We start from the raw sequence: 19,997 nt of genomic DNA on the forward strand, positions 1-19,997 counted from the left end.
CATTTGTTTTAACAAGCTGATTTAAAAATCAATATGGTGGATAGACAGATAAGTTAACATGATCACTGCGGGACGGGCGAATTGATGTTGCTAAGATAAATGACACATATGTACTATTTTGAAGCTGAAATGTAAATTTGCTTGCGGACTTGCCATTCAATTGAGCATTTTTCTCTCTTACAGAGTCAGCAAAGGGGCTCCCATTGTCGGATGTTTCTGAAAGATTATCACGGGTGATTATCTGACAGCGTTGCCAAGTCGCTCTCGCCAGGGGCGAAAAATGAGTCACAAACTACTGTCTGAAGAGCTTCTTCCGAAATGAGAAGAGACCAAATGATGAGATGGACGAAAAGATTGTCATAACATATGGAGAAAGACTTATGAACGTGCCAATGAAGTCTTCAAAACTACCACCCCCCGCCCCCCCACACCACAAAAAATGAAAAGCACTGAAGATGCAATTTTCAACATCCGATCTTTGTGAAGTAGGATTTCGTGCGATGGTGACGAGCAAAACAGATTTACAGAGACATAACATACAAAGATGGTACGGGCTAGTTAATGGGAACCAAGAAACATGGCTCCAGCTGATTGACAGCTCAATTTAAAAAGATGTATTTTAAATTGTATTCTTCACTGGTTAGCGTTTTTGTTCTTTCTCAAGTCGGTCTTTTAAAATATGGTGCAAAAAAAAAAAAGATTGGGGTCCACTGCCTCAAACCTATTTTTAGTACCACAATTGCCCTGTCAAGATCTTTTGAAGCCTACTTGCGCTGCTCAAGGGAGCTACCAAAGAGGCAGGAATTAGTTTGATCGGAATAGTACGGGGCAATTACAGTCAACTAAAATATCAGTGATGAAACAGCTGACAAGCAAGTTTCTAAGGGATATGAAGGGTTACCAATTAGTGCAATCAGTTGGCTCTGGGTGTGCCTGAGGGGACCGCGATGGCTGCTCTACATCTACAGTCCTCATCGTAACTGCTGTACAAAATATGTACATAAAGATCTACAACGGTCAGCAAACTCCACATTTTAACAAGTGATGCTACTCGTGAGAAGAAAAAGAAATAGACATTTTACTTTATCACTATGCCACAAAAATTCATCACTGGTGTAGCTAACGCTAATCCAAAGGTTGAAGCGACCACTTCAGGAGATGGATCCGGTTATAGAAAAAAGTAAACATAACCAAGAAAAGTTATTTGTGGGTTGTTTGGATACTTGGCATTGCCATACCTTACATTTGCTATTGACTGTGCATGTCCTGATGCAAGAAAGTCACAGTCGATATAAATATAATAAGCAAAACGTGTGTGTCTTCTTCGTCATTCAAGACACCACAGATGGGAAAACAAAGCTTCATGAAGCATGTGTGCTATTTCTTGACTCCTCCAGATGTGCTCTTTGTCTAAATATGAACGTTAGTGCAAATGAAATGTGTTGAAATTCCACTGCATCTTTAAACCAAGAGTGCCATTTAGAGGAGTCAAAAACTATCACAAGTGCTTCATGAAGCTTCACTAGCCGATCACTAGTAGGAACTGATTGAAAAAATGGCAATAAGCACCTGATGAGAATATACTGTCAAATTGCCACACACATACATGCACACACTCACACACACACACTACGCAACACCTGTATATAAAACTGGCTAATTTAACACAAGAAGGCTGTAATGACGAGTCAAAGCCCGCGACTCAGAGCTGTGAGGCAGACATAAGCAACATCGGTCCAATTTGCCGCCAAGGAGAGCAAAAATCAATTTTAAATGATAAACAACAACAATTCACCACTCCTGACCGCACACCCTGAGACCCCCAAATGACGTTTCGCATAAGATGGCACGGCAAAGTTATAGGGCCCCCTAATGGCTTCTAGGCTTTTCCTACTCCAACTTTCCAGGCGCTGTCACTTGAAAGCTGATCTCCCAGCTTTGAAGTGACAGCGGTTCAAGTTAATTATCGCATTAGTTGTGTGATAAATTATCGTATCAAAGCGCTATCCATGAAGAGAAACAGAAATTGAGCCTCGGATAAGCTTCAAGACATTTAAGATGCACTCAAATGTGATTTAAGGGACAGTACATTATTACCCTATATTGAGTTGAGTGGAGGTTCAAGTATATGAAAACATTCATCAACATTCATCAGTACCGGAAGGCAGCCAGGTGAGTGACAGCAACACCATTACAAGAAACAACAGTGAACCACCATTTCATCGATGAGGAAAAAGTGAACCAATAGACTGAATGTTTCACAACCTTTATCGAGCCAATGCATATATTTACGTTAGAAAAAAAACTCATAGCACACCAACAAACAAATGTGTCACTAAAGTCCTGCACTGAAAGTGAAATCATACCCTGTCTCATTAATAGTGATGAGAAAATGAGGCTTCATGAAGCACTTTATATTTTTTGACTCCTCCAGATGGTGCTCTTGGTTTGAATATGAAGGGTAGTGGAAAGAAAAGGTCTGAAAAATCCACTGCATCTTTAAAACAAGAGCACCATCTAGAGGAGTCAAAAACCATCACAAGTGCTTCATGAAGCTTCACTTGCCCATCACTACTAAAAAAGATATTTTGTTCTATGAATGGCAACAGGTAGGTGTGTCATGATTAATTATACTTTCTGCAGAAGGCATTTTTTTGCCCGTCGCTATGCGTCGTTGACCTCGATGTATTACATGCTGCTTGTCTCTATTATAACACATCTGGAAAATATTAATGGTGTTTTGAATTCATTTCAACAGTAGAATAGATTTGACTTGACACAGAACTAATGAATTTCTTAAGTCGAGGTACCAATGAATATTTGAAAAAGTGGTAGACAAGCGACTAATTGGACTCTTTGCCATTTCGGGGAAGAGTATTTTAATGTTTGTCGTCAATCATTTTAAGACCAATAGTCACAATTGCATTTGTGTGAGCACATCTCGGCGGCGACACAGTGGTTGAGAATCAGTGCGCTGACAAAAAAACACTGCCAAAAAAGGTTTCAAATAGACTTCGCATCATAACTCGAGTGCATGATGTACCTCCAAAATGAGAAGTTGTAAGGATGCAGGGGGGTGGGGGTGGGTGCGGGGGGGTGTACTATTTTCACTTGACCTGTTTCCACATACACGCACGCACGCCACGCGTGTCCGGTCGGCCTTGAAGTGGGCTGATTTTGGCTCGAGCCATTATCTTCTTACACAACCCACTAGGATAGTTCTTATACGTGTGTGTGTGTGTGTGTGTGTGTGTGTGTGTGTTTGTGTGTGCGCGCACTCTTGTGCTCTTGTGTCATTTTGAGTGATTTCTAAAATTACAAGCTAATAAAGACCTACCCCCTCCTGGACTGCTTGAACATCAGAAATTTGAGCCTGGTGAAATGAGGAACCCAGAAAACATCAGAAAATAAACAAACACATAAATACATAAAATTCATTCAAGTAAATAAAGGCATACATTATTTTGATATGTTTTAATATTTTTATTTTATAGTTTTATTTTTTATTTTAATTTATTATATTGTGTCTATATTTTATTTTGTTTTTTATATTTAATTTTAATGTATTTTATCGTATATTGTATATGATAGTTGTCCATGTTAAGCTCTTGGTTACAGCTTCAGCTGTTGTTCAAGCGCTATATAAATCAATATCTGATTGTATTGTATTTAAACAAACACACAAACAAACAAACAAACAAACAAATAAGGGTTTCCTACCTGTTTTGGCGGCATGCGTGTGTCGCCGGTTCCACATACCTGCCAACCTTTGAAACCAGAAAAGCCTAGTATTATGCTGAGGTCAAGGGGCCGGTCGGTCCAGGACAAAGACCTGGTCAGGGGGGAAAAGCCAAACGATTTTTAACATTACAGCTACTTAAAACAAGGATACCTATATTTCAACTTGTCAATTATGAAAATATCAAAAACGAATTTTTGTAATCAACCAAACATTTAATAATCAATGTTGTTTGAAAAATACAATGAATTGTAAGACATTCTTAGCAACTTAACAACAAACTCCTAACCTGTCAACTTCTTTTTCCTGTATTGTATACATTTGTCATTTCAAATAATGTACGGCCTACTACAACTTTTATACGGGAATTGTAATCATTTATACGGGCAGCTAATAGACAAGGTTGACAGGTACGAAACTCAAATTACAAACTCATACATTTCATGTTTTCTTGACCGAAGTCTCTCCTGGAAATGCGTGGTAGTATTCCTAACGAAACGACTGTAGTTGTCTTTAAGATTTCACACTTTTTGTTGCTTTTTCATCAGCAGATGCCATCACATAACAATGATAAAAATGATGCTAACTCTTGACACTCAATTCCAGGAATGACTCTTAGCGCACGCATGCGCAATTCATCTAAAGCCATGGTTCTTAACCTGGGTTCGATCGAACCCTAGGGGTTCGGTGAGTCGGTCTCAGGGGTTCGGTGGATCCTCCGCAACAGAGGTCCATCCCTCAGTCTAGACTGCAGTTAGTAAGCACAGTCATTGGAAGAAGGGTTCGGTGAATGAGCATATGAAACTGGTGGGGTTCGGTGCCTCCAACAAGATTAAGAACCACTGATCTAAAGGAAGCTAACAGCTGGTATCGAGCCGATCACCTGTTCTAAATTTACATACGATACTTATCGATCTCGTGTTTTTAATATTTTTATTGGAAACCATAATTTTCATTAAGCCATAACCCGGAATGGGATGATGAAAACCATACTCATCACGGCAAAACCGGAGTAGTTGGCAGGTATGGTTCCATCTTTGTCTGCAGCCCAGGCCACTGCAAGCATACTCCCCAAACACAACCTCCACTATGTCACATAAATAGCTTTATTTTAAGACACAGTGCATGAGTATGCATAACAATCTGTTGTCTGTACTACAGTGATACCATAAATGGGTATTGACAGAGACTATTTCACAATCCTTGTTGATGTTTCATTTAAAAATCTTCCACAAGTTCAAATTCCGGTTGTCAATATACAGTACTGCGCAAAAGGCTGACAGTATTTTGACCCCCCCCCCCCAAAGGCAGTGCGCTCTTAAAATTAAAATTTCAAACATGGTGTTAACAGAAAGTAAAAAATAACAAATAAAATTCCCAATTAGCTTATTTTTGCCAAATAAAAACCCATTCCATTTGGTCAAGAATATGGATACAAAATGGTACCCAACATCCATTTTTTTTAATCATGATTGCAACAGAACAATCCACCCCTCCAAAATCAAAGCGACACCCGTTGCCCTTTTTTGACATCCTCCCCAAAGGAGGAAGCTAAGAGACCTTTTAGCTGTGCGTGATCATTACAGCATTGCTAAAACAATACATCTGAGAGTGGTTTGATACTATTGTATAATACTGTACAACTATTGAAGCAGATAGAAAATGAGAAGACAAGAACGACGTCAGTTTACAGATCATTATCTACGTGGAGAACAGAGGGCCAGTGGAAGCAGCCGTAAACACAGGACCGGCATACAGTCCGGGTCCATCAGCGGGAACCTGGTGAACAGACGCACAAACAAATAAATAAACAAATAAATAAATAAATAAATAAATAAATAAACGAAGCTTCGTGAAGCATTTGTTTTATTTGACTTTTCCTGATGGTTCCCTTGGTTCAAATGTGAAGGTTATTCCAGAGGAATTGTCTTAAAAAATCCACTGCATCTTTAAACCAAGAGTGCCACCTATCACAAGTGCTTCATGAAGCTTCACTTCCCCATCACTTGATGTCGCTGCTACAAATGAATGTGGATGTTTCTACTCCCACATGATGGCAAATTCTTAAACTTCCGCAAGACGAGGTAGGTCACCATGAAACTTGCAACTCGCTGAAAGACTGAAAGGTTTCCTTGTAAATTTGTGATTCACTTTTGGTGAGTTTTTAGATATGCACAGATTTTTTTAAAGGGGTGGGTGTTGTGATTCCAATCGTCTGGTATTTGTTTAAAAACGGAAATATTCTCCGTTTTTGTGCTCAGGCTTTGGGAAATATGAAAGTAATAATTTGGCGCCATCTTGTGGTAACATGGCGTAAGAGCGTGACAGTATTTAGAAGAGCTGAGGATTTTTGTCAGGCCATAGTCTGGTCCATTTTTTTTTTGCCGCCATTTGGTGGCATCGACTGGCAATTATTAATCTTTTGACGTCAACCTCAATGACTCACAAATTTCCACCAATGGCAGCGGGAGTCAAATTTGAATTGGAATTGTCTAAAATCGTGAGGAGATTCATTGCATTATATACATTGCGTTACCTCTCCAAGTGCCTGCAGTGCCACGGTTGCCGCCATGGCCTTGGCGTGTTTCTTGTTGGGACTAGCCGTTTGGGGTTGATAGTCGGCACCGTTTACCGTGACCTGGTGAGCACACAATGCATTGATGTGACCAACCTCGCTGATGTGAACCACCATTGACGTGACCCACCTCGCAGCAGCCCGGAAAGAGGATATATAAATAAAAAAATAAGAAGAATAAATTGTAAAAAAAATCTAATAAAATACACAAATAAACTGACAAATAAAATGAATGAATTAATACATAAATATATGGATAAATAAATAAATAAATAAATAAAGTGATACCCCAGTTTACGAACGCTTTAGGTCGCGACCTTTCGCCTCACGAACATTAAATTGGCGAGCATATAGTCTTGGCTGACGAACTAGTTTTCGGCGGACGAACAAAACCACACGGAGCGCCACGGTCGCTGGCGGACTAGTTTTCGTCACCTCCTTTCTTTGAGCGCGGATGTGGTTTGTTATCGAGGATACTTTTGCTATTATGGGACCAAAAAAGACCCCACCACAGGCTAGTGTTAAGCCGAAGAGGGAACAAAAAATTACGGTCGAGCAGAAGAAGGAGATCATCGAAAACACGAACGAGGTGTGCGTTTCTGTCTAGCGTCCCAGTACGCCAAGTCGACTGTTGCTACCATCCTTAAGAACAAGGAAGCTATTAAGTGTGTTTCTGTTTTGTCTAAGCAACGGTCTCAGGCAAAGTTTGTCCTCCATTGACAATTACCATCACAAAGGTAACTAAAACAACGTTATTATACAGTACAGTTTATTTCTTTAATTACAATACAATAACACATTTGTTATACATAAAATAAGGTATATTTTGTGTAGTTTTAAGGCTTATTTCGTAGAAAATTATGTTTTATGGGGACCTGGGAACGGATTATTCTCATTTTAATGGTTTCTTATGGGAAATAAATGTTTGGAAGACGAACTTTTCGACCTTGTACTTTCTGGGAACCAATTAAGCTCGTAAGCTCAGGTATCACTGTACATGAACAGATAGGTATGTAAGTAAGTAAGTCTATTTACCTTGAAGAGGAAATTCTTGCGGTGGTCCGGGCCACTGTGGTGAACCATGACAAAGTCAGGTTGCGTCATCCGTTTTTTGGTGCACAATTCGATAAGAGCTGACACTGGATGCTTGCCTGGATGGAGAACAGGAAATGAAATTAGAAGGTCTAGAAGCATGGTGGTCTGGACCGTTATCATAAAACAGTACTTTGCAATGTATTATTCTGGTGAACTTGGTGATTTTAGTTTTGTGTCAATCAGGGGTGCCCAATACATCAATCACGATTGGATCTTTGATCTTTGCTGCTGTAATTTGGGAATGTCTCCGTTGTGTGACAAATAAAGTTTTTTTTCATCTTGAAATGGACCAATCAATCATTTTTGTCAGAGTCCAAAATCCCACGATACTTTTCCAGTTGCCAAACGCGACCGCTTCGTGAATGTAGGAAGTATTACACAACCGTGTCATTTACCCGTGAGGTCCTTGGTTACTACCAGCCCCCCTGTTGGTTTCTGTGCCTTTTCCCCTTCGGCAACCAGTCCTGAATTAAACAAAAAGAGTTTTGAATCTCCATTCATCTCAAGGATAGGGGAAGTATATGACCTACTGACCTTTGCGGTCCACCTTGAAGTCGATGACGATCGGCTCCACTGTGCCTTCGCGGTACCTTCCGAGTCCCTCCCCTGCCCTCCAGCCCATTTTTTTCATCAAAAATTCTCCAACGCCGCCCGATACCGGCGCTGCCCTCAGGAATTGGTCCTAACCGAGATATTTGAGGGTTATCAGACCGGGCTTGTATGGTCAATGATTTCCTGCATTTCCCCGAATGTCATATGGTGTTCCACACGGTCCAATTCTAGGACATCTGCTGTTTTCATTGTATCTGCCCAATTCTGGTGCTTCCACTGCTATGCGAATGACTATGTCAGGGATGAGAATGACAAATGAGAAAAAAAGTCTGGCAATAAAGTCCCTTGTTTGGTGGGCTACCAGTATGGCAAAATTGTTATATCAGTTTCCTTTTTTGTCATGCTTCAAATATTGCGTTTGTTCGTTGTAAATTTTATGTAAGAGTTTCACCATTTGCCACACTTTTGAATGAATTTTCTTCAATATGTAATGAATTTTCTTCAATATGTATACATCATTATATTGGCAATTTAAACATAACGTAGTATCATAGGATCGAAGATGTAAATGCTTGAAAGAGCAACAAAAATGAAGTGTACAGATGATAAAGCACAAAGTTTCAGAACAATAACAATATCTAAAACAGTTTTTGATCCCAGCACTCTTGTCAATTTCCCTCGCTCGATCTTCATCCTTCTTTTCAACGTCGTTTGAGTAGTTGGCGCTATCTACCTTTGTATAATGCGCCATTACCACCAGCTAACTGTCGAGTTACAATGCCTCGATTTTCCGCTAATCCGATAGTGTCATTGTACAGCAAAACTCATCTGCCGCAAACACGTATTAATGTTTATGTCGCAAAATGCAAATACACGAAGAGGAGCTCAAGTACAGTATATGATAGTTGTGCTTGAGCCAGCACTTAGATTCTAATGTGGAGTCCTCCCTCTCACACACACGCCAATCCAGACTCAGCGGAAGGTGGGCGATTGGAACACTGACCATACCCCCCCATGGAATTTTCTCAACGGATTTGCGCTTTTCTCAAGAATGGTCATTTTGGTCTGAAAGTCAGAAATCCGCCGATCGGCGGAAAATTCTCATCCCTGCTATGTGCTGCAGAACAAAATAAGATGTTTACTTTTGTCTTGTCTTGAGGAAATCAAGACATGTCCCTCAAGTTATACCTTGGACGCCATTGACATACAGTAAAGTCTCGTGTTATCGATATTCTCGGGAGTCAGAAAAAAATGTCGATATAACCGCACTATCGATATATCCGTCCTGCGCCTAACTGCATTTAAAAAAAAAGGGGGGGGGGGGGGGGGGTAATACGTAAACGGGGGATCTTTGATATGGCATGTAATTTTATCATTGGGTTCATGGATTGCGTATCTAGCATGCTTGTTGTACAGTAGTGAATTGAAAAATAAAGTTATGCATAAAATAAAAACGTCTTTACACTTTTTTAATGGCTAGTTCCTTTAAAAAATGCAACCAATGCAAAATCCTCACGTTCTATACACACGAAACCACCAGCATGTACAAACATAGGAAAAACAGTGATTGTTGCAAGCGATAAAGATATGCGAATAAAACACAATTAAATACATGTACGGAAAACGAAAACTGCAACGTTTACATTACTTACGTTGATGAAGTATTCTGCGGCACGTCGAACTCTTTCGCGATGGAGGATTTGCTCCTTGTTGGATTCTCCTCGACAGCCACTATTGCCTTGTACTTCGTTCCGAGATCACAATTCTTACCCCATGACTTAAATTGGTGTTGAACAACAGTACTGTATATAAGCTCTGCTACGCCTTTTTTATTGTGCTCGCGTATGACAGTTCAAAACACGGAAGCTGGTAGAAAATGGCGTCTGCTACACTGCGCAAGGCACGGGAGCTGGTCACATGACTTGGTCACCAGACGCCATTTTCTACCACGTGACTAGTCACGTGAGCAACGGCGCAACCGATACAGATTTCGATAATAGTGGTACTGTATAGAAACCCCTAAGCAAATATCGATTCACCTTAAGTATCTTTTGTATCGATATAAACATAGCAAAACGGACGTCGGGAGATGAAAAAGAGCACCGTAGTAACCAGTTTATCGTAATAACCATGAATCGTACTTAATGGAACTAATTATACATAAAAAGACTAGAAATGTCCTCGGGAAATGAAAATAGTATCGTAATAAGCAGTATTATCAATATAACCGATATCGATATAACGAGACTTTACTGTATATACTTTCCTCATCAGATTTCTTAATGATCATTTTATCCTTGATTATTTTGGATTTCCAGTGAAAGATGAATCAACAGCGGGTGACTGTGTATTGTTTAAGGTCTCGTTGTGTTGCAATTTTTACCTTCTTCAACCAAGCCTGTGGGCCGCTGTTGGACAGCTCTTCCGAGGAGAGGACCTGCGCTCCCGTCGAGCCCGTGAAAAGACCAGGGACAGTGTTGGACTGGGCCCATGCATCGACCTGTGAAAAGAAAAGTTGTCAAAATTCTCACACAAATGCAACCCAATAATCTGAATCAACATGGAATTTTACGAGAAAATTCCAAGGGAAAAATAATTTCATACCTGCTCCTGTGCCCGGCTAAGCATGCAAATGGCGTTGACGTCATAAGGGTTTTCAGCCAATCGCTTTTGAGCTTTGATCCTCTCACTCACAGCCTGAGAGATGTCGACGGGCTGCGAGGACGAAAGACGTTCAACGCACGAGGGCGCTGGTGCAAACAGACCGAATGCTCGATCTTACTGGATCTCTCAAACCTGCGGCGGTGGACCAGGAAAGACGCTGTCGTCATCATCCGCCGGTGCCTCGGTCGTCCCCGGCAACTCGGATGCTTTCAAAGACTCGCTGGTACCGGATGATGAACTGGACGTTGCCTGCGGAACAGCTGCGCCTTTTGTCTCATCTGATGTTTTTTCTACCGGGACCCAATCTCCATAGGCGTCCAATGTCTTATTTTCCTGAATGGGACAATATGCATCACTAAAAAGGTTAAAGAAAATAAAAAAGGAGAGTTCTCGTAGGCAACGGTCAATCCTACGCCGAGACCTTTTTACGGTGCTGCGATCCCGAAGACACTGGAAACTCTTTCACCTTGCCTGCATCACTTCGGGCAGTGGGTCGGACTGTCGTGTTCTGGAAGGTGAAAATGTTCGAGATTACTCTGAGTCACTTTCCCCCTCAATGAGGAGTCAAATAAAACAGTGAATTGAATATATGCCACAAAATATGCAGAAGAAGGAAGAAGTGACATTTTGTCTTGAATGATTTCATTTGTGGAAAGTGCGCGAATTTTACAAGGACGTTGAAGCTGATGGTCTTGTGTTCGCGCAGAACCAAACCCCCAAATGGTTTCCCGTCATCGTCGTCTTCTGGTGGAGGGGGTACCGCCACCGGCAGCTCACCTTTGCTGTCCACAATCATTTGGCACTTCTAAAATTAAAAAAAAAAACATTAAGGAAAAATAAACACGCATTGCGACAATGAGAGGCAAGCAGTGTATCTGTCATAAAACAAATGTTAAAGTGACAATGGATCAGGTTAAACCCTCAAATCCTTGGTTTCTCAAAATGGCACCCAGAGACTTTTGGTAATCTACCATTTGCAATAAATTATGGGATAATCATCAAGGGTGGAAGAGAGATTTTGGAAAAAGCTCACACTACTTTTATGACAGAATTAAAAAAAAAGGATAAAAAGCTATCATTTTGCAAGCAGCAAATATGCAATTTCAAGTGAAGCTTCATGAAGCACATGTGATACTTTTTGACTCCTCTACATGGCACTCTTGGTTTAAAGATGCAGTGGATTGAAAAGACATTTCCTTTGCTCTAACTTTCATATTTAAACCAAGAGCACCATCTGGAGGAGTCGAAAAATAAAGTGCTTCATGAAGCTTTGTTTGAGATGGCATTCTTAGTTTGTAATAATAATAATAATAATAATAATAATGAAGGAGTAAAAAACATCCCAAGTGCTTCATGAAGCTTCGTTGTAAATGGGATTCCTGGTTTAAAGATGGAGTGAATTTTTAAGACATTTCCTTTGGCCTAACCTTCATATTTAAACCAAGAGCACCATCTGGAGGAGTCAACAAATATCACAAGTGCTTCATGAAGCTTCGTTTTCCCATCACTTCTGCAACGTTATGTGCAAAGACAAATTGAACGCTTACGTCGGTGAACTCCTTAATGCTGATGCTGTTGGCCTGCTTGGTTACTTTCTTTTTCACTTCCTCCAATGCGGCGTTGATGGAGCTGCTGAGATTAGCGCCGGGAGGTTTGTTGGTCATGGTGGGAAGTGGCAGCAGTGAGGATAAAGTGTTGATGTTGGACAAGGCAGCCGTCATGGTGGCTGGAAAGCAGAGAGGAAAGTTATCGCCGAAACATTGACGCGACGCCCGCAACAGAGGTTCATACCGGCCGTCATGGCGGCGTTCATGGCCATGCTTGGGAATGTCAGCGGCAGCATGGAACTTCTCAAGCCGGCGGGGATGGTCATGCCCACTTTGGCACACATTGCGGCTGCGTTGGCCTTGGCAATTTCCAGAAGTTGCTCTTTTCCTGAGGGGAGCATTAAAACCACGTTGGAATTCAAAATAAAATACCTTTTGGTATCCTTCGCTTGGGTATTTGAAAGTATTTTGATATTGTCACCAGATTAAAAAATATATATTCCGACACGTGCGGAAAGGTATCACCAAAAAAACTAATATAAAGTAATTATTTGATTCCAATTCTTGCATAATTTTGACGTAACATCACTGGATGAATCAAGTCATTTTCTTTTCAGGAAGAACGCCGTATACTGCCAATCAATTTATTTAGTCGTTTATTCATTCTTTTTTTTTTTTTTTTGGGGGGGGGGGGGTGAAATATTTTGAGAATAAAGTTTTGAGTCTTTTCAAAATGGTTTTCCCTCCCCTTTTAATTTTTTTACCTCCGTTTTTACCTCCATTTTATTTCAAAACTTTTTTTTTTACCACCACCAAAGTAATAATTCATGACTACCTGTACAATATTTTCTATTTTTGATTTTATCTGTATTTTTTTTTTGTAGAAAGATGAAAAGATGACATATTTTCACCTCTAGAAAACGTCATTGTTAGTGTAGATGAAAAAGTAAAAAAAAAATATATATATATATATATATATATATATATATATATATATATATATATATATATATATATATATATATATATATATATATACTGACGCACGGTGGTGATGAGAACGTGAAGCTTCATGAAGCACTTGTGATAGTTTTTGAAACCTCTAAATGGCACACTTGTTTTCAAGAACAGTGGATTTTTAAGACAATTCATTTGCACTAACGTTCATATTTAAACCAAGAGCACCATCTGGAGGAGTCAAGAAATATCAAAAGTGCTTCATGAAGCTTCACTTGCCCATCACTATCAATATCAAACTTTTTTTTTTGTAAAATCGCCCTCTAACTCCTCTCGGCTCCTCTAGGTGGCACTCTTGGTTTGAAGAAGCATTGGGGTTTAAAATGTTTTTTTCATATCTATTTCCACACTAATAGTCGTTACTAACTCACATGATTATTTTGCCAGGGCTCATCCCATTTAGGTTTGAAGTACACAATGCAAAAGTACATTATGTTCTGACCTATGTCACTGATTTGTTGAGGGCCGTCAAGGTTGCCGCTGGGTTTCCACGTAGGGGATCTTTTCTTGCGTAGAATGAGCTCAGGAGAGTTGCTCGGCTCTCGTTTCCAGCGGTCCCTCTGGCTGTAAGTCGCTCGCCGCCTCCCATCTCGCGACAGGGAGCGTGACCTTCGGGACCTTCGGTTTCTGGACCTGCGTAGGCCACGTGTTCTGTTTTTTTCCCATTACTGTTACCACAATCATCAATCTCACCCTCGTGGACTCAAAACTGACCTCGACCGGGATCTCTTCCTCCTTGAAGAACTCCTGGATCGGGATCTGGAGCGGGATCTCCTCCTGTGAGTCCTACAAGGTGAACGGGATCTTTTCTGCCTCTTAGAAGACTTTTCTTCTCTGCTCCTTGAAGGGGACTTGGACGGCTTGCGTCTCTTTTTTGCAGGGGATTTTCTGGCACTGGCTGAGTTGTGTTCTGATGCCTTCAGCCGTGGCTCAATGGGCTCAACAGTCTGAAGAGTCTGACCGGATGGTTTTGGCACAGGTGGAGCAGGTGCAGCAAGATCTGTGGCAACTAGAGGAAACCACAATCAGAGTTTTAGGGTGGTAGGCCATAGGAGAAGGAGAAGGTAAAACGGAATTAAGAAAACAAATACCGGTATTTACATTACTGGTATTTTGCAACCAGCAGCCAACTAGACAGATGATTGACGTTTTTGTACTTTCTATGCTGTCAATTTGAAATACTATCCTATTTATTTATGTATTTATTTATGTGCTTGTATTGTCTGTCTTTTGTTGATTTATTTATTTTTAATGAGAGGATGGAAATATGGAAAGATGGGAGTTGAAAAAAAAAATAATGAATGAAAAAATATGTGTGAATGAGCAGCCCTTAGATTAAAAACATGTGCGCTGACGCATGTGATGGGGAGTGATAGGAAAACGAAGCTTCATGCAGCAATTGTGATTTTTTTTATTCAGACGTGCTCATTGTTTAAATTGAAAAAAATGAAACTTCACTTGCACATCACAAACTATCGGTCCCGTTCATTCGCAGATGATTGTATCAGAATAGACAGCATAAAGGGCTTTGATCTGTACCTGGATGTTCCCCGGCGGTTACTGCTGCGGTCTCCGCCGGCACGTGATTATGCTCCAAAATCTGCTGTTCTACGATGCCTGTTCTTTTGGGACTTGGAGACAGCGGGCATTTGCTTTTTGCAGCATCCTGTTTGGACTCTGTGGACGGGTCCAAAGCGTCTCTCGTGTCTAAGGACCTATGCGCAGATGTATATTTACATTACTTACCATTTCAATGGTTTCAGTATTTTTTAGTCCAATTTCACAAGACCACTCGGTACCTGGATGAGGTGGGGTGACCTTGTGAACCGGAGCGTGGGGGAGATGTAGATTTTCGTTTGCCGGGTCGAGAACTACATCCCTCCAAGCTGGAATGTGAATCGTGGGAATGTGAACGGGAGCGTCTCCTTTTACCCCCATCTGGTTTTGCTCCAGTGGAGCTGTCCTGGATTGAGCACAGACGAGTTAGTTCGCCTTAAAGGACAACCGACGTCACTTTTTTTTTTTAACTGACACCAGAAAAATGTTTTATAGCATCTAAAATACCCAAAACACGCAGTATGATATTTTTAGTCAAATGCAAAACACCAATAAAAATGACTTAAAGTGTCCAAAATCTGCAAAAAATTGAGCTGCGAATTGGGCATTTTCAGAAAGTCCCGCCCCCAGTTCGTGACGTCACGCCAAGACGTCTTGCATTGCTAGTGAATCAAAACAATGGCTTCAGATTCGGAGAATATGCTTTCTTGTTACACATCCAGTTATGATATGATTCAAATAGTTCTGAAGAGGAAAGCATCCATGTTTGCAATCGATTAAAGAATTTATTTTTGCCATTTTGAGGCAACATTGGGGGAAAATCTCTCACACAAAAAAGAGGCACAAAATGGCGACCTCCTGTGGCCACCTCCGTTTCCACAGGCTGATAAATTCCTTAAATGGAGCTTGGACGCCCTCTTCTGGCCAGCTCGCGGCTTTTGGGTGCAGCACGAGGTCCCCAGACCAAACAGGTACAGCAAAATACATTGACGTGATGGAAGGACCGCTACAATGCGTCTTTTTTACGGTAAAGGGCGGTCCTTTAGTGACGTCACATACGGACTCGTCACCAACTCAAAAACAAGACTTCCTGAATATTCAGCGCGAGTCTCAAAACGTAAAATATAGCTATATGCTGTGGAATGTTTGTAAAATATGCTCAGTAGAAGTCATTTGAAGCCATTTTACAAATTATGGACACAACTTGTCCGGAGATGTCGGTTGTCCTGTAAGCTTTAAATTGTAGGACCGTATTTGCTGCATTAGAAGGCGCACCTACAACAAATGACATATTTTAAAGCGTCAATTTTGCCATTATGTTCCTTTTTTATGTCAAACACGGAAATAGAAATTACAGAATAGTATAATGTGTGGTATTTTCTCCATTTTTATCAGATCAAAAATATTCCAGAGTTTTATCAGAGTTCATTACAATACAATAATAATCATTTTCAGAGATGACCAATTTTCCTCATTTCAAACTTTTATGTTCCTTAGGAGTTTTCGGGGAATATTTTGGCCTTGAAATTGTCAGAAATAAACAAATTGTAATTAACCAACAAAATCGTCAAATTTTCCATTTCCGATCATTGTGCCAAAAACGGACAATTATGGTGAAATCGAGAAAACAAGTAATTTTAACAGATGACTGAAATTGACCGCCATTTTATATTTCCCAGGATGAACCGCGCAATATTTCTTCTACAAGGGGAAATGAAGTCGGGGGCTGCTGACTTCAGTTGCGAGACATGTTACGCCTCAATATATACATATAAGGTGCACCAGACGCAGGGTGATCTTTTAAAGAAAATGAAGGCCTCTGGGTGTGCCTTATACATCGGAAAATACAGTAAATTGCTTTGAATCACGTTGTATCGCAGTTAAGCTATGTTACCTGTTTTGGGATGATATCAGGCAACTCCTCACAAGGCCTTGGCAACAAGCTTGGAAGACATTTATTCTTCTTTTGCTTTGTGTCCGAATCAGATGATTTTTTTCGTTTCTCCCTCTTGTGCTTCTTCTTCTTCCCTGTTTTGTGCTTGTGACTTCTGGAGCTCTTGACATGAACTTGACCTGAAATAACAAGCCATGACCAAGTATTAAAAATGTGTTGCTTTCTGCAAGCGGGTTCGGTGAATTATACAACTTCTGGACAGAGTTGAGGTTCTTTATTAGGACTGCCGTCTTGGTCGGAGGGAGAAGGCAATTGATATTTGTTGTACTTCTCGTCAACTCGCACAACTGCCTCGCAGCAGCGCATGCTCCATTTGGTCTATAGGCAGGCATCGCTAGTCGAACAAGCAAATACGATTTGCTCATACCATTAAGCGACCGTTTCATATGGAGAGGATAGAAAATACTTACACGGCTGTTCATTATCCGTTGGGGCTCCTTTTCTGAAAAAGAAACAAATATTTTGTCATATTATAGATAATAGTCCTATTGTTTCTTTAAAAGTACAATATCTGATGCCCAGTCTGAGTTGATCTGTCAGTCTGACCTGGAATGTGCGTCAAATTCTTCCTGGGATTTGGAACTTCTCTCTTTTGCCTCCTTCTCTCGTTTCCGTTTCTTCTTCTTACTTTTATGTTTTTTCGACTTCTTGTGTTTCTTCTGTGAATTGTTGTCATCACATTTTTTGTCTTTGTTATCTTCGGAGGTTAATTCACTGCATGAAGCCACGCCTTGAGGAGCACTGTCAAGATCATTGAATAAATAAGACACATATGAGGCAAACTTCTTTTTGTAGCGGGTTTCCCTCGCAGGGCCATAACGTAGGTGAAACCAAATGAGTGTTAAATCATCTCATTGTATCATTACATATACACACCAAAACGATGTATTACTAGTTTTGAAATTAGAGGTCAAGGACAAAAATTCTTATTAATTTACTTGAATTTCACTTTCAATGTTTTTTTTAATGATTAATTTGAGTTTAAAAAAAGACAATTTCAGGAAACGAAGATTTGATATTTGAGGAAACTAAACAACTTTTATTTATTTCTGTGTTCAATGGGGGGAGGGTGTACACATAGTATGACAAAATGTAAGAAACCATTGCTCTAAAACACAGGTGTCAAAGTCAAATCTGGCCCGCCACATAATTTTTTTCGGCCCACAAAAGCAAATCAAACTTGTGAAATTCCAGGATGCTTGCTAAAATCCTAACCAAAATTTCAGCTTTTTGGATGTAAACCACAATAACAGTCATTATTCTTGACTTCAGATTTGAGAACGAGTTATTAATTACTTTGTTGTGCGCTCTATATGTGATATGTGGAGGGGATTAAACATTCTAATGGCTTCCCCAAATTCATAACGGCCCTCGAGAGGAAACCATAACTACAATGTAGCCCGCGGCAAAAAAAAATTACTTTGACAACCTTGCTCTAAAATGATTGTACTGCATAGGCTGCATCAAACATTTCAAACAACCCAATTTGTATTTACATTGTCAGAGATGATAATCAGCAAATATGACACACTATACTAATTGCTAAAGATCGGAGTGCCTAATTAAGCTTCTTGAGCGGATCAGAAAATTAAAACCAGAATCACCATATGCAGTCTGATGAAGTGCGGTTCTGAAACATCTGTAAATGAATTATGGAAGGGAGAAATCGTGAATAACTACCCATTCTTCAGTCAATCACATTAAACGATGTGCAGTCCAAACTTGTCTCTAACAAAATGCAAGTTGCATTCTAAGGAGAAGCAACTCATAAACACGCAAATCGTGTTTGAGTTGCTTCTGAAGACAGAACCGCAATTAGCCGCCATGCCACACCGTGTTTAGTTTGGAAAAAAACAACATTGTATATAAGCCATTGCTACGCCGCTTCATTTCATTTTAATGAATAGGCAGGATACACAAACGCAAAAAAATGTTTAGCGGACACTTTTAACGTTTTGCTCAAACCGAACATGTTCAGACTTCAGTTTACTTTGAAAGACGAGTACAGCTTGAATGCACGGAAAACTGAATTTTGACATACGTTTTGTCGCCGTTCTGGTCTTCAATTTCTCTGATTTTACTTATAATAAAATCTTGAAAAAAATGTTCTATGTTGGCTGCCATTTTTAAAGTGTGCAGCTAAAGGTTCCGTCTAGGAATTGTGGCAAAGTTATTGTTCCGGATCACGTTTACGTTCCTCTTCTTCTGTTCCTTGTCTACGTTCCTTTAAAAAAATCACAACTGAAAGTGAATACCGGATGATATGTACGAACAGTGTACTTATTTAACACAGATCTTTAAAAAATACATGTACCGTATATATGGTGGCGGGCACGAAGACCATGCCTCTCACCCAGCAAGGATATACAGCAGGGGGCGTGATTAATTTAAGGTTGTTTTACAGCACTTTCCAATGCTTGTTTAGATCCACTTGTTAGCCGTTGGAATAAAGCCGCGCTACAGTCAGTCGTGTATGCTCCTTCCTCTACTGCTACAATATATATTTAAGTTAAAGCCAATGATTACCCCGTCTGATTGCATGCCTCAAATGATGGAAAACGGTAGACAGAAAAGATGTGATATCGTAGTATTCCATGACATAATAACCAGAAGATTATTCAAATCTCATGAAATGTCGTTCTGTCATAATTTCTCTAGAGGGAATTATTGCACAGCAGAGTATGTTGGTGTCGTTGTGTGACGTCATAATTTCCGCGCATGCGCACTGAGTTTAAATACACTGAGAAATTATATTTTAATGAAATATCCTGTTCAGTGTCATTTTATAAAAATTTTGGTTAGTGGTGTGCCGCAAACGTTTTCCAATGTAAAAAACGTGCCCTGGTCCAAAAAGATTGAAAAACACTGCTCGAGCGGGCTCATTGCCCAGTACAGTATGTTGATGTCATTGTGACGTCACGTATTACGCATTTACAGTCTGGTGCCCTCCAGTTGTCATACATCAAGGTAGCGAGGACGGGGGGGTATAAAATAGGCACAGATATAGGTTATTAATCTATTTATGGCAGATACATATAATCACAGGAAAAAGAATTAAACGCTCTTTAATTTTATGTTCAAATTGGGCCATAAACGTTCGTGTTGCATTTGTACAACAAAAGTCATGACGATCTGGATGAACGATATCAGCTTGGTGTTCAATTAAACAGCCTTCACAAGTCAATTTGTGATTAAATTGAGTCAAGATCATAATTAGATCAGCATTTATATTTTTATTGACTTTTTTGTTGAATTGTGTGTCATATTTATTAAAGTTACCTTGGCACAAAAAAGACA

The 19,997-nt window shown here is 40.1% G+C and overlaps 1 protein-coding gene across 1 annotated transcript; it reads right to left on the reverse strand.

The window, feature by feature from the left end:
* Window positions 1-4,498: 4,498 nt before the first annotated feature.
* Window positions 4,499-18,854, reverse strand: sonb (SON DNA and RNA binding protein b). The gene is made up of 20 exons (XM_089008955.1): window positions 18,742-18,854; window positions 17,247-17,441; window positions 17,111-17,142; window positions 16,641-16,819; window positions 14,989-15,152; window positions 14,729-14,904; window positions 13,904-14,198; window positions 13,632-13,822; window positions 12,417-12,560; window positions 12,173-12,351; window positions 11,296-11,430; window positions 11,047-11,133; window positions 10,758-10,958; window positions 10,566-10,676; window positions 10,345-10,461; window positions 7,944-8,091; window positions 7,805-7,873; window positions 7,350-7,465; window positions 6,276-6,377; window positions 4,499-5,518 (listed from the first exon to the last, which is right to left on the reverse strand). The coding sequence occupies exons 1-20, from the start codon at window positions 18,822-18,824 to the stop codon at window positions 5,441-5,443; spliced, it is 2,802 nt and encodes a 933-aa protein (XP_088865081.1). The 5' UTR covers window positions 18,825-18,854; the 3' UTR covers window positions 4,499-5,440.
* Window positions 18,855-19,997: the final 1,143 nt, after the last annotated feature.

Source organism: Hippocampus bargibanti, linkage group LG01 (assembly GCF_051943395.1).
Source record: "Hippocampus bargibanti isolate YZ-2025 linkage group LG01, ASM5194339v1, whole genome shotgun sequence".
Lineage (NCBI taxonomy): Eukaryota > Metazoa > Chordata > Actinopteri > Syngnathiformes > Syngnathidae > Hippocampus > Hippocampus bargibanti.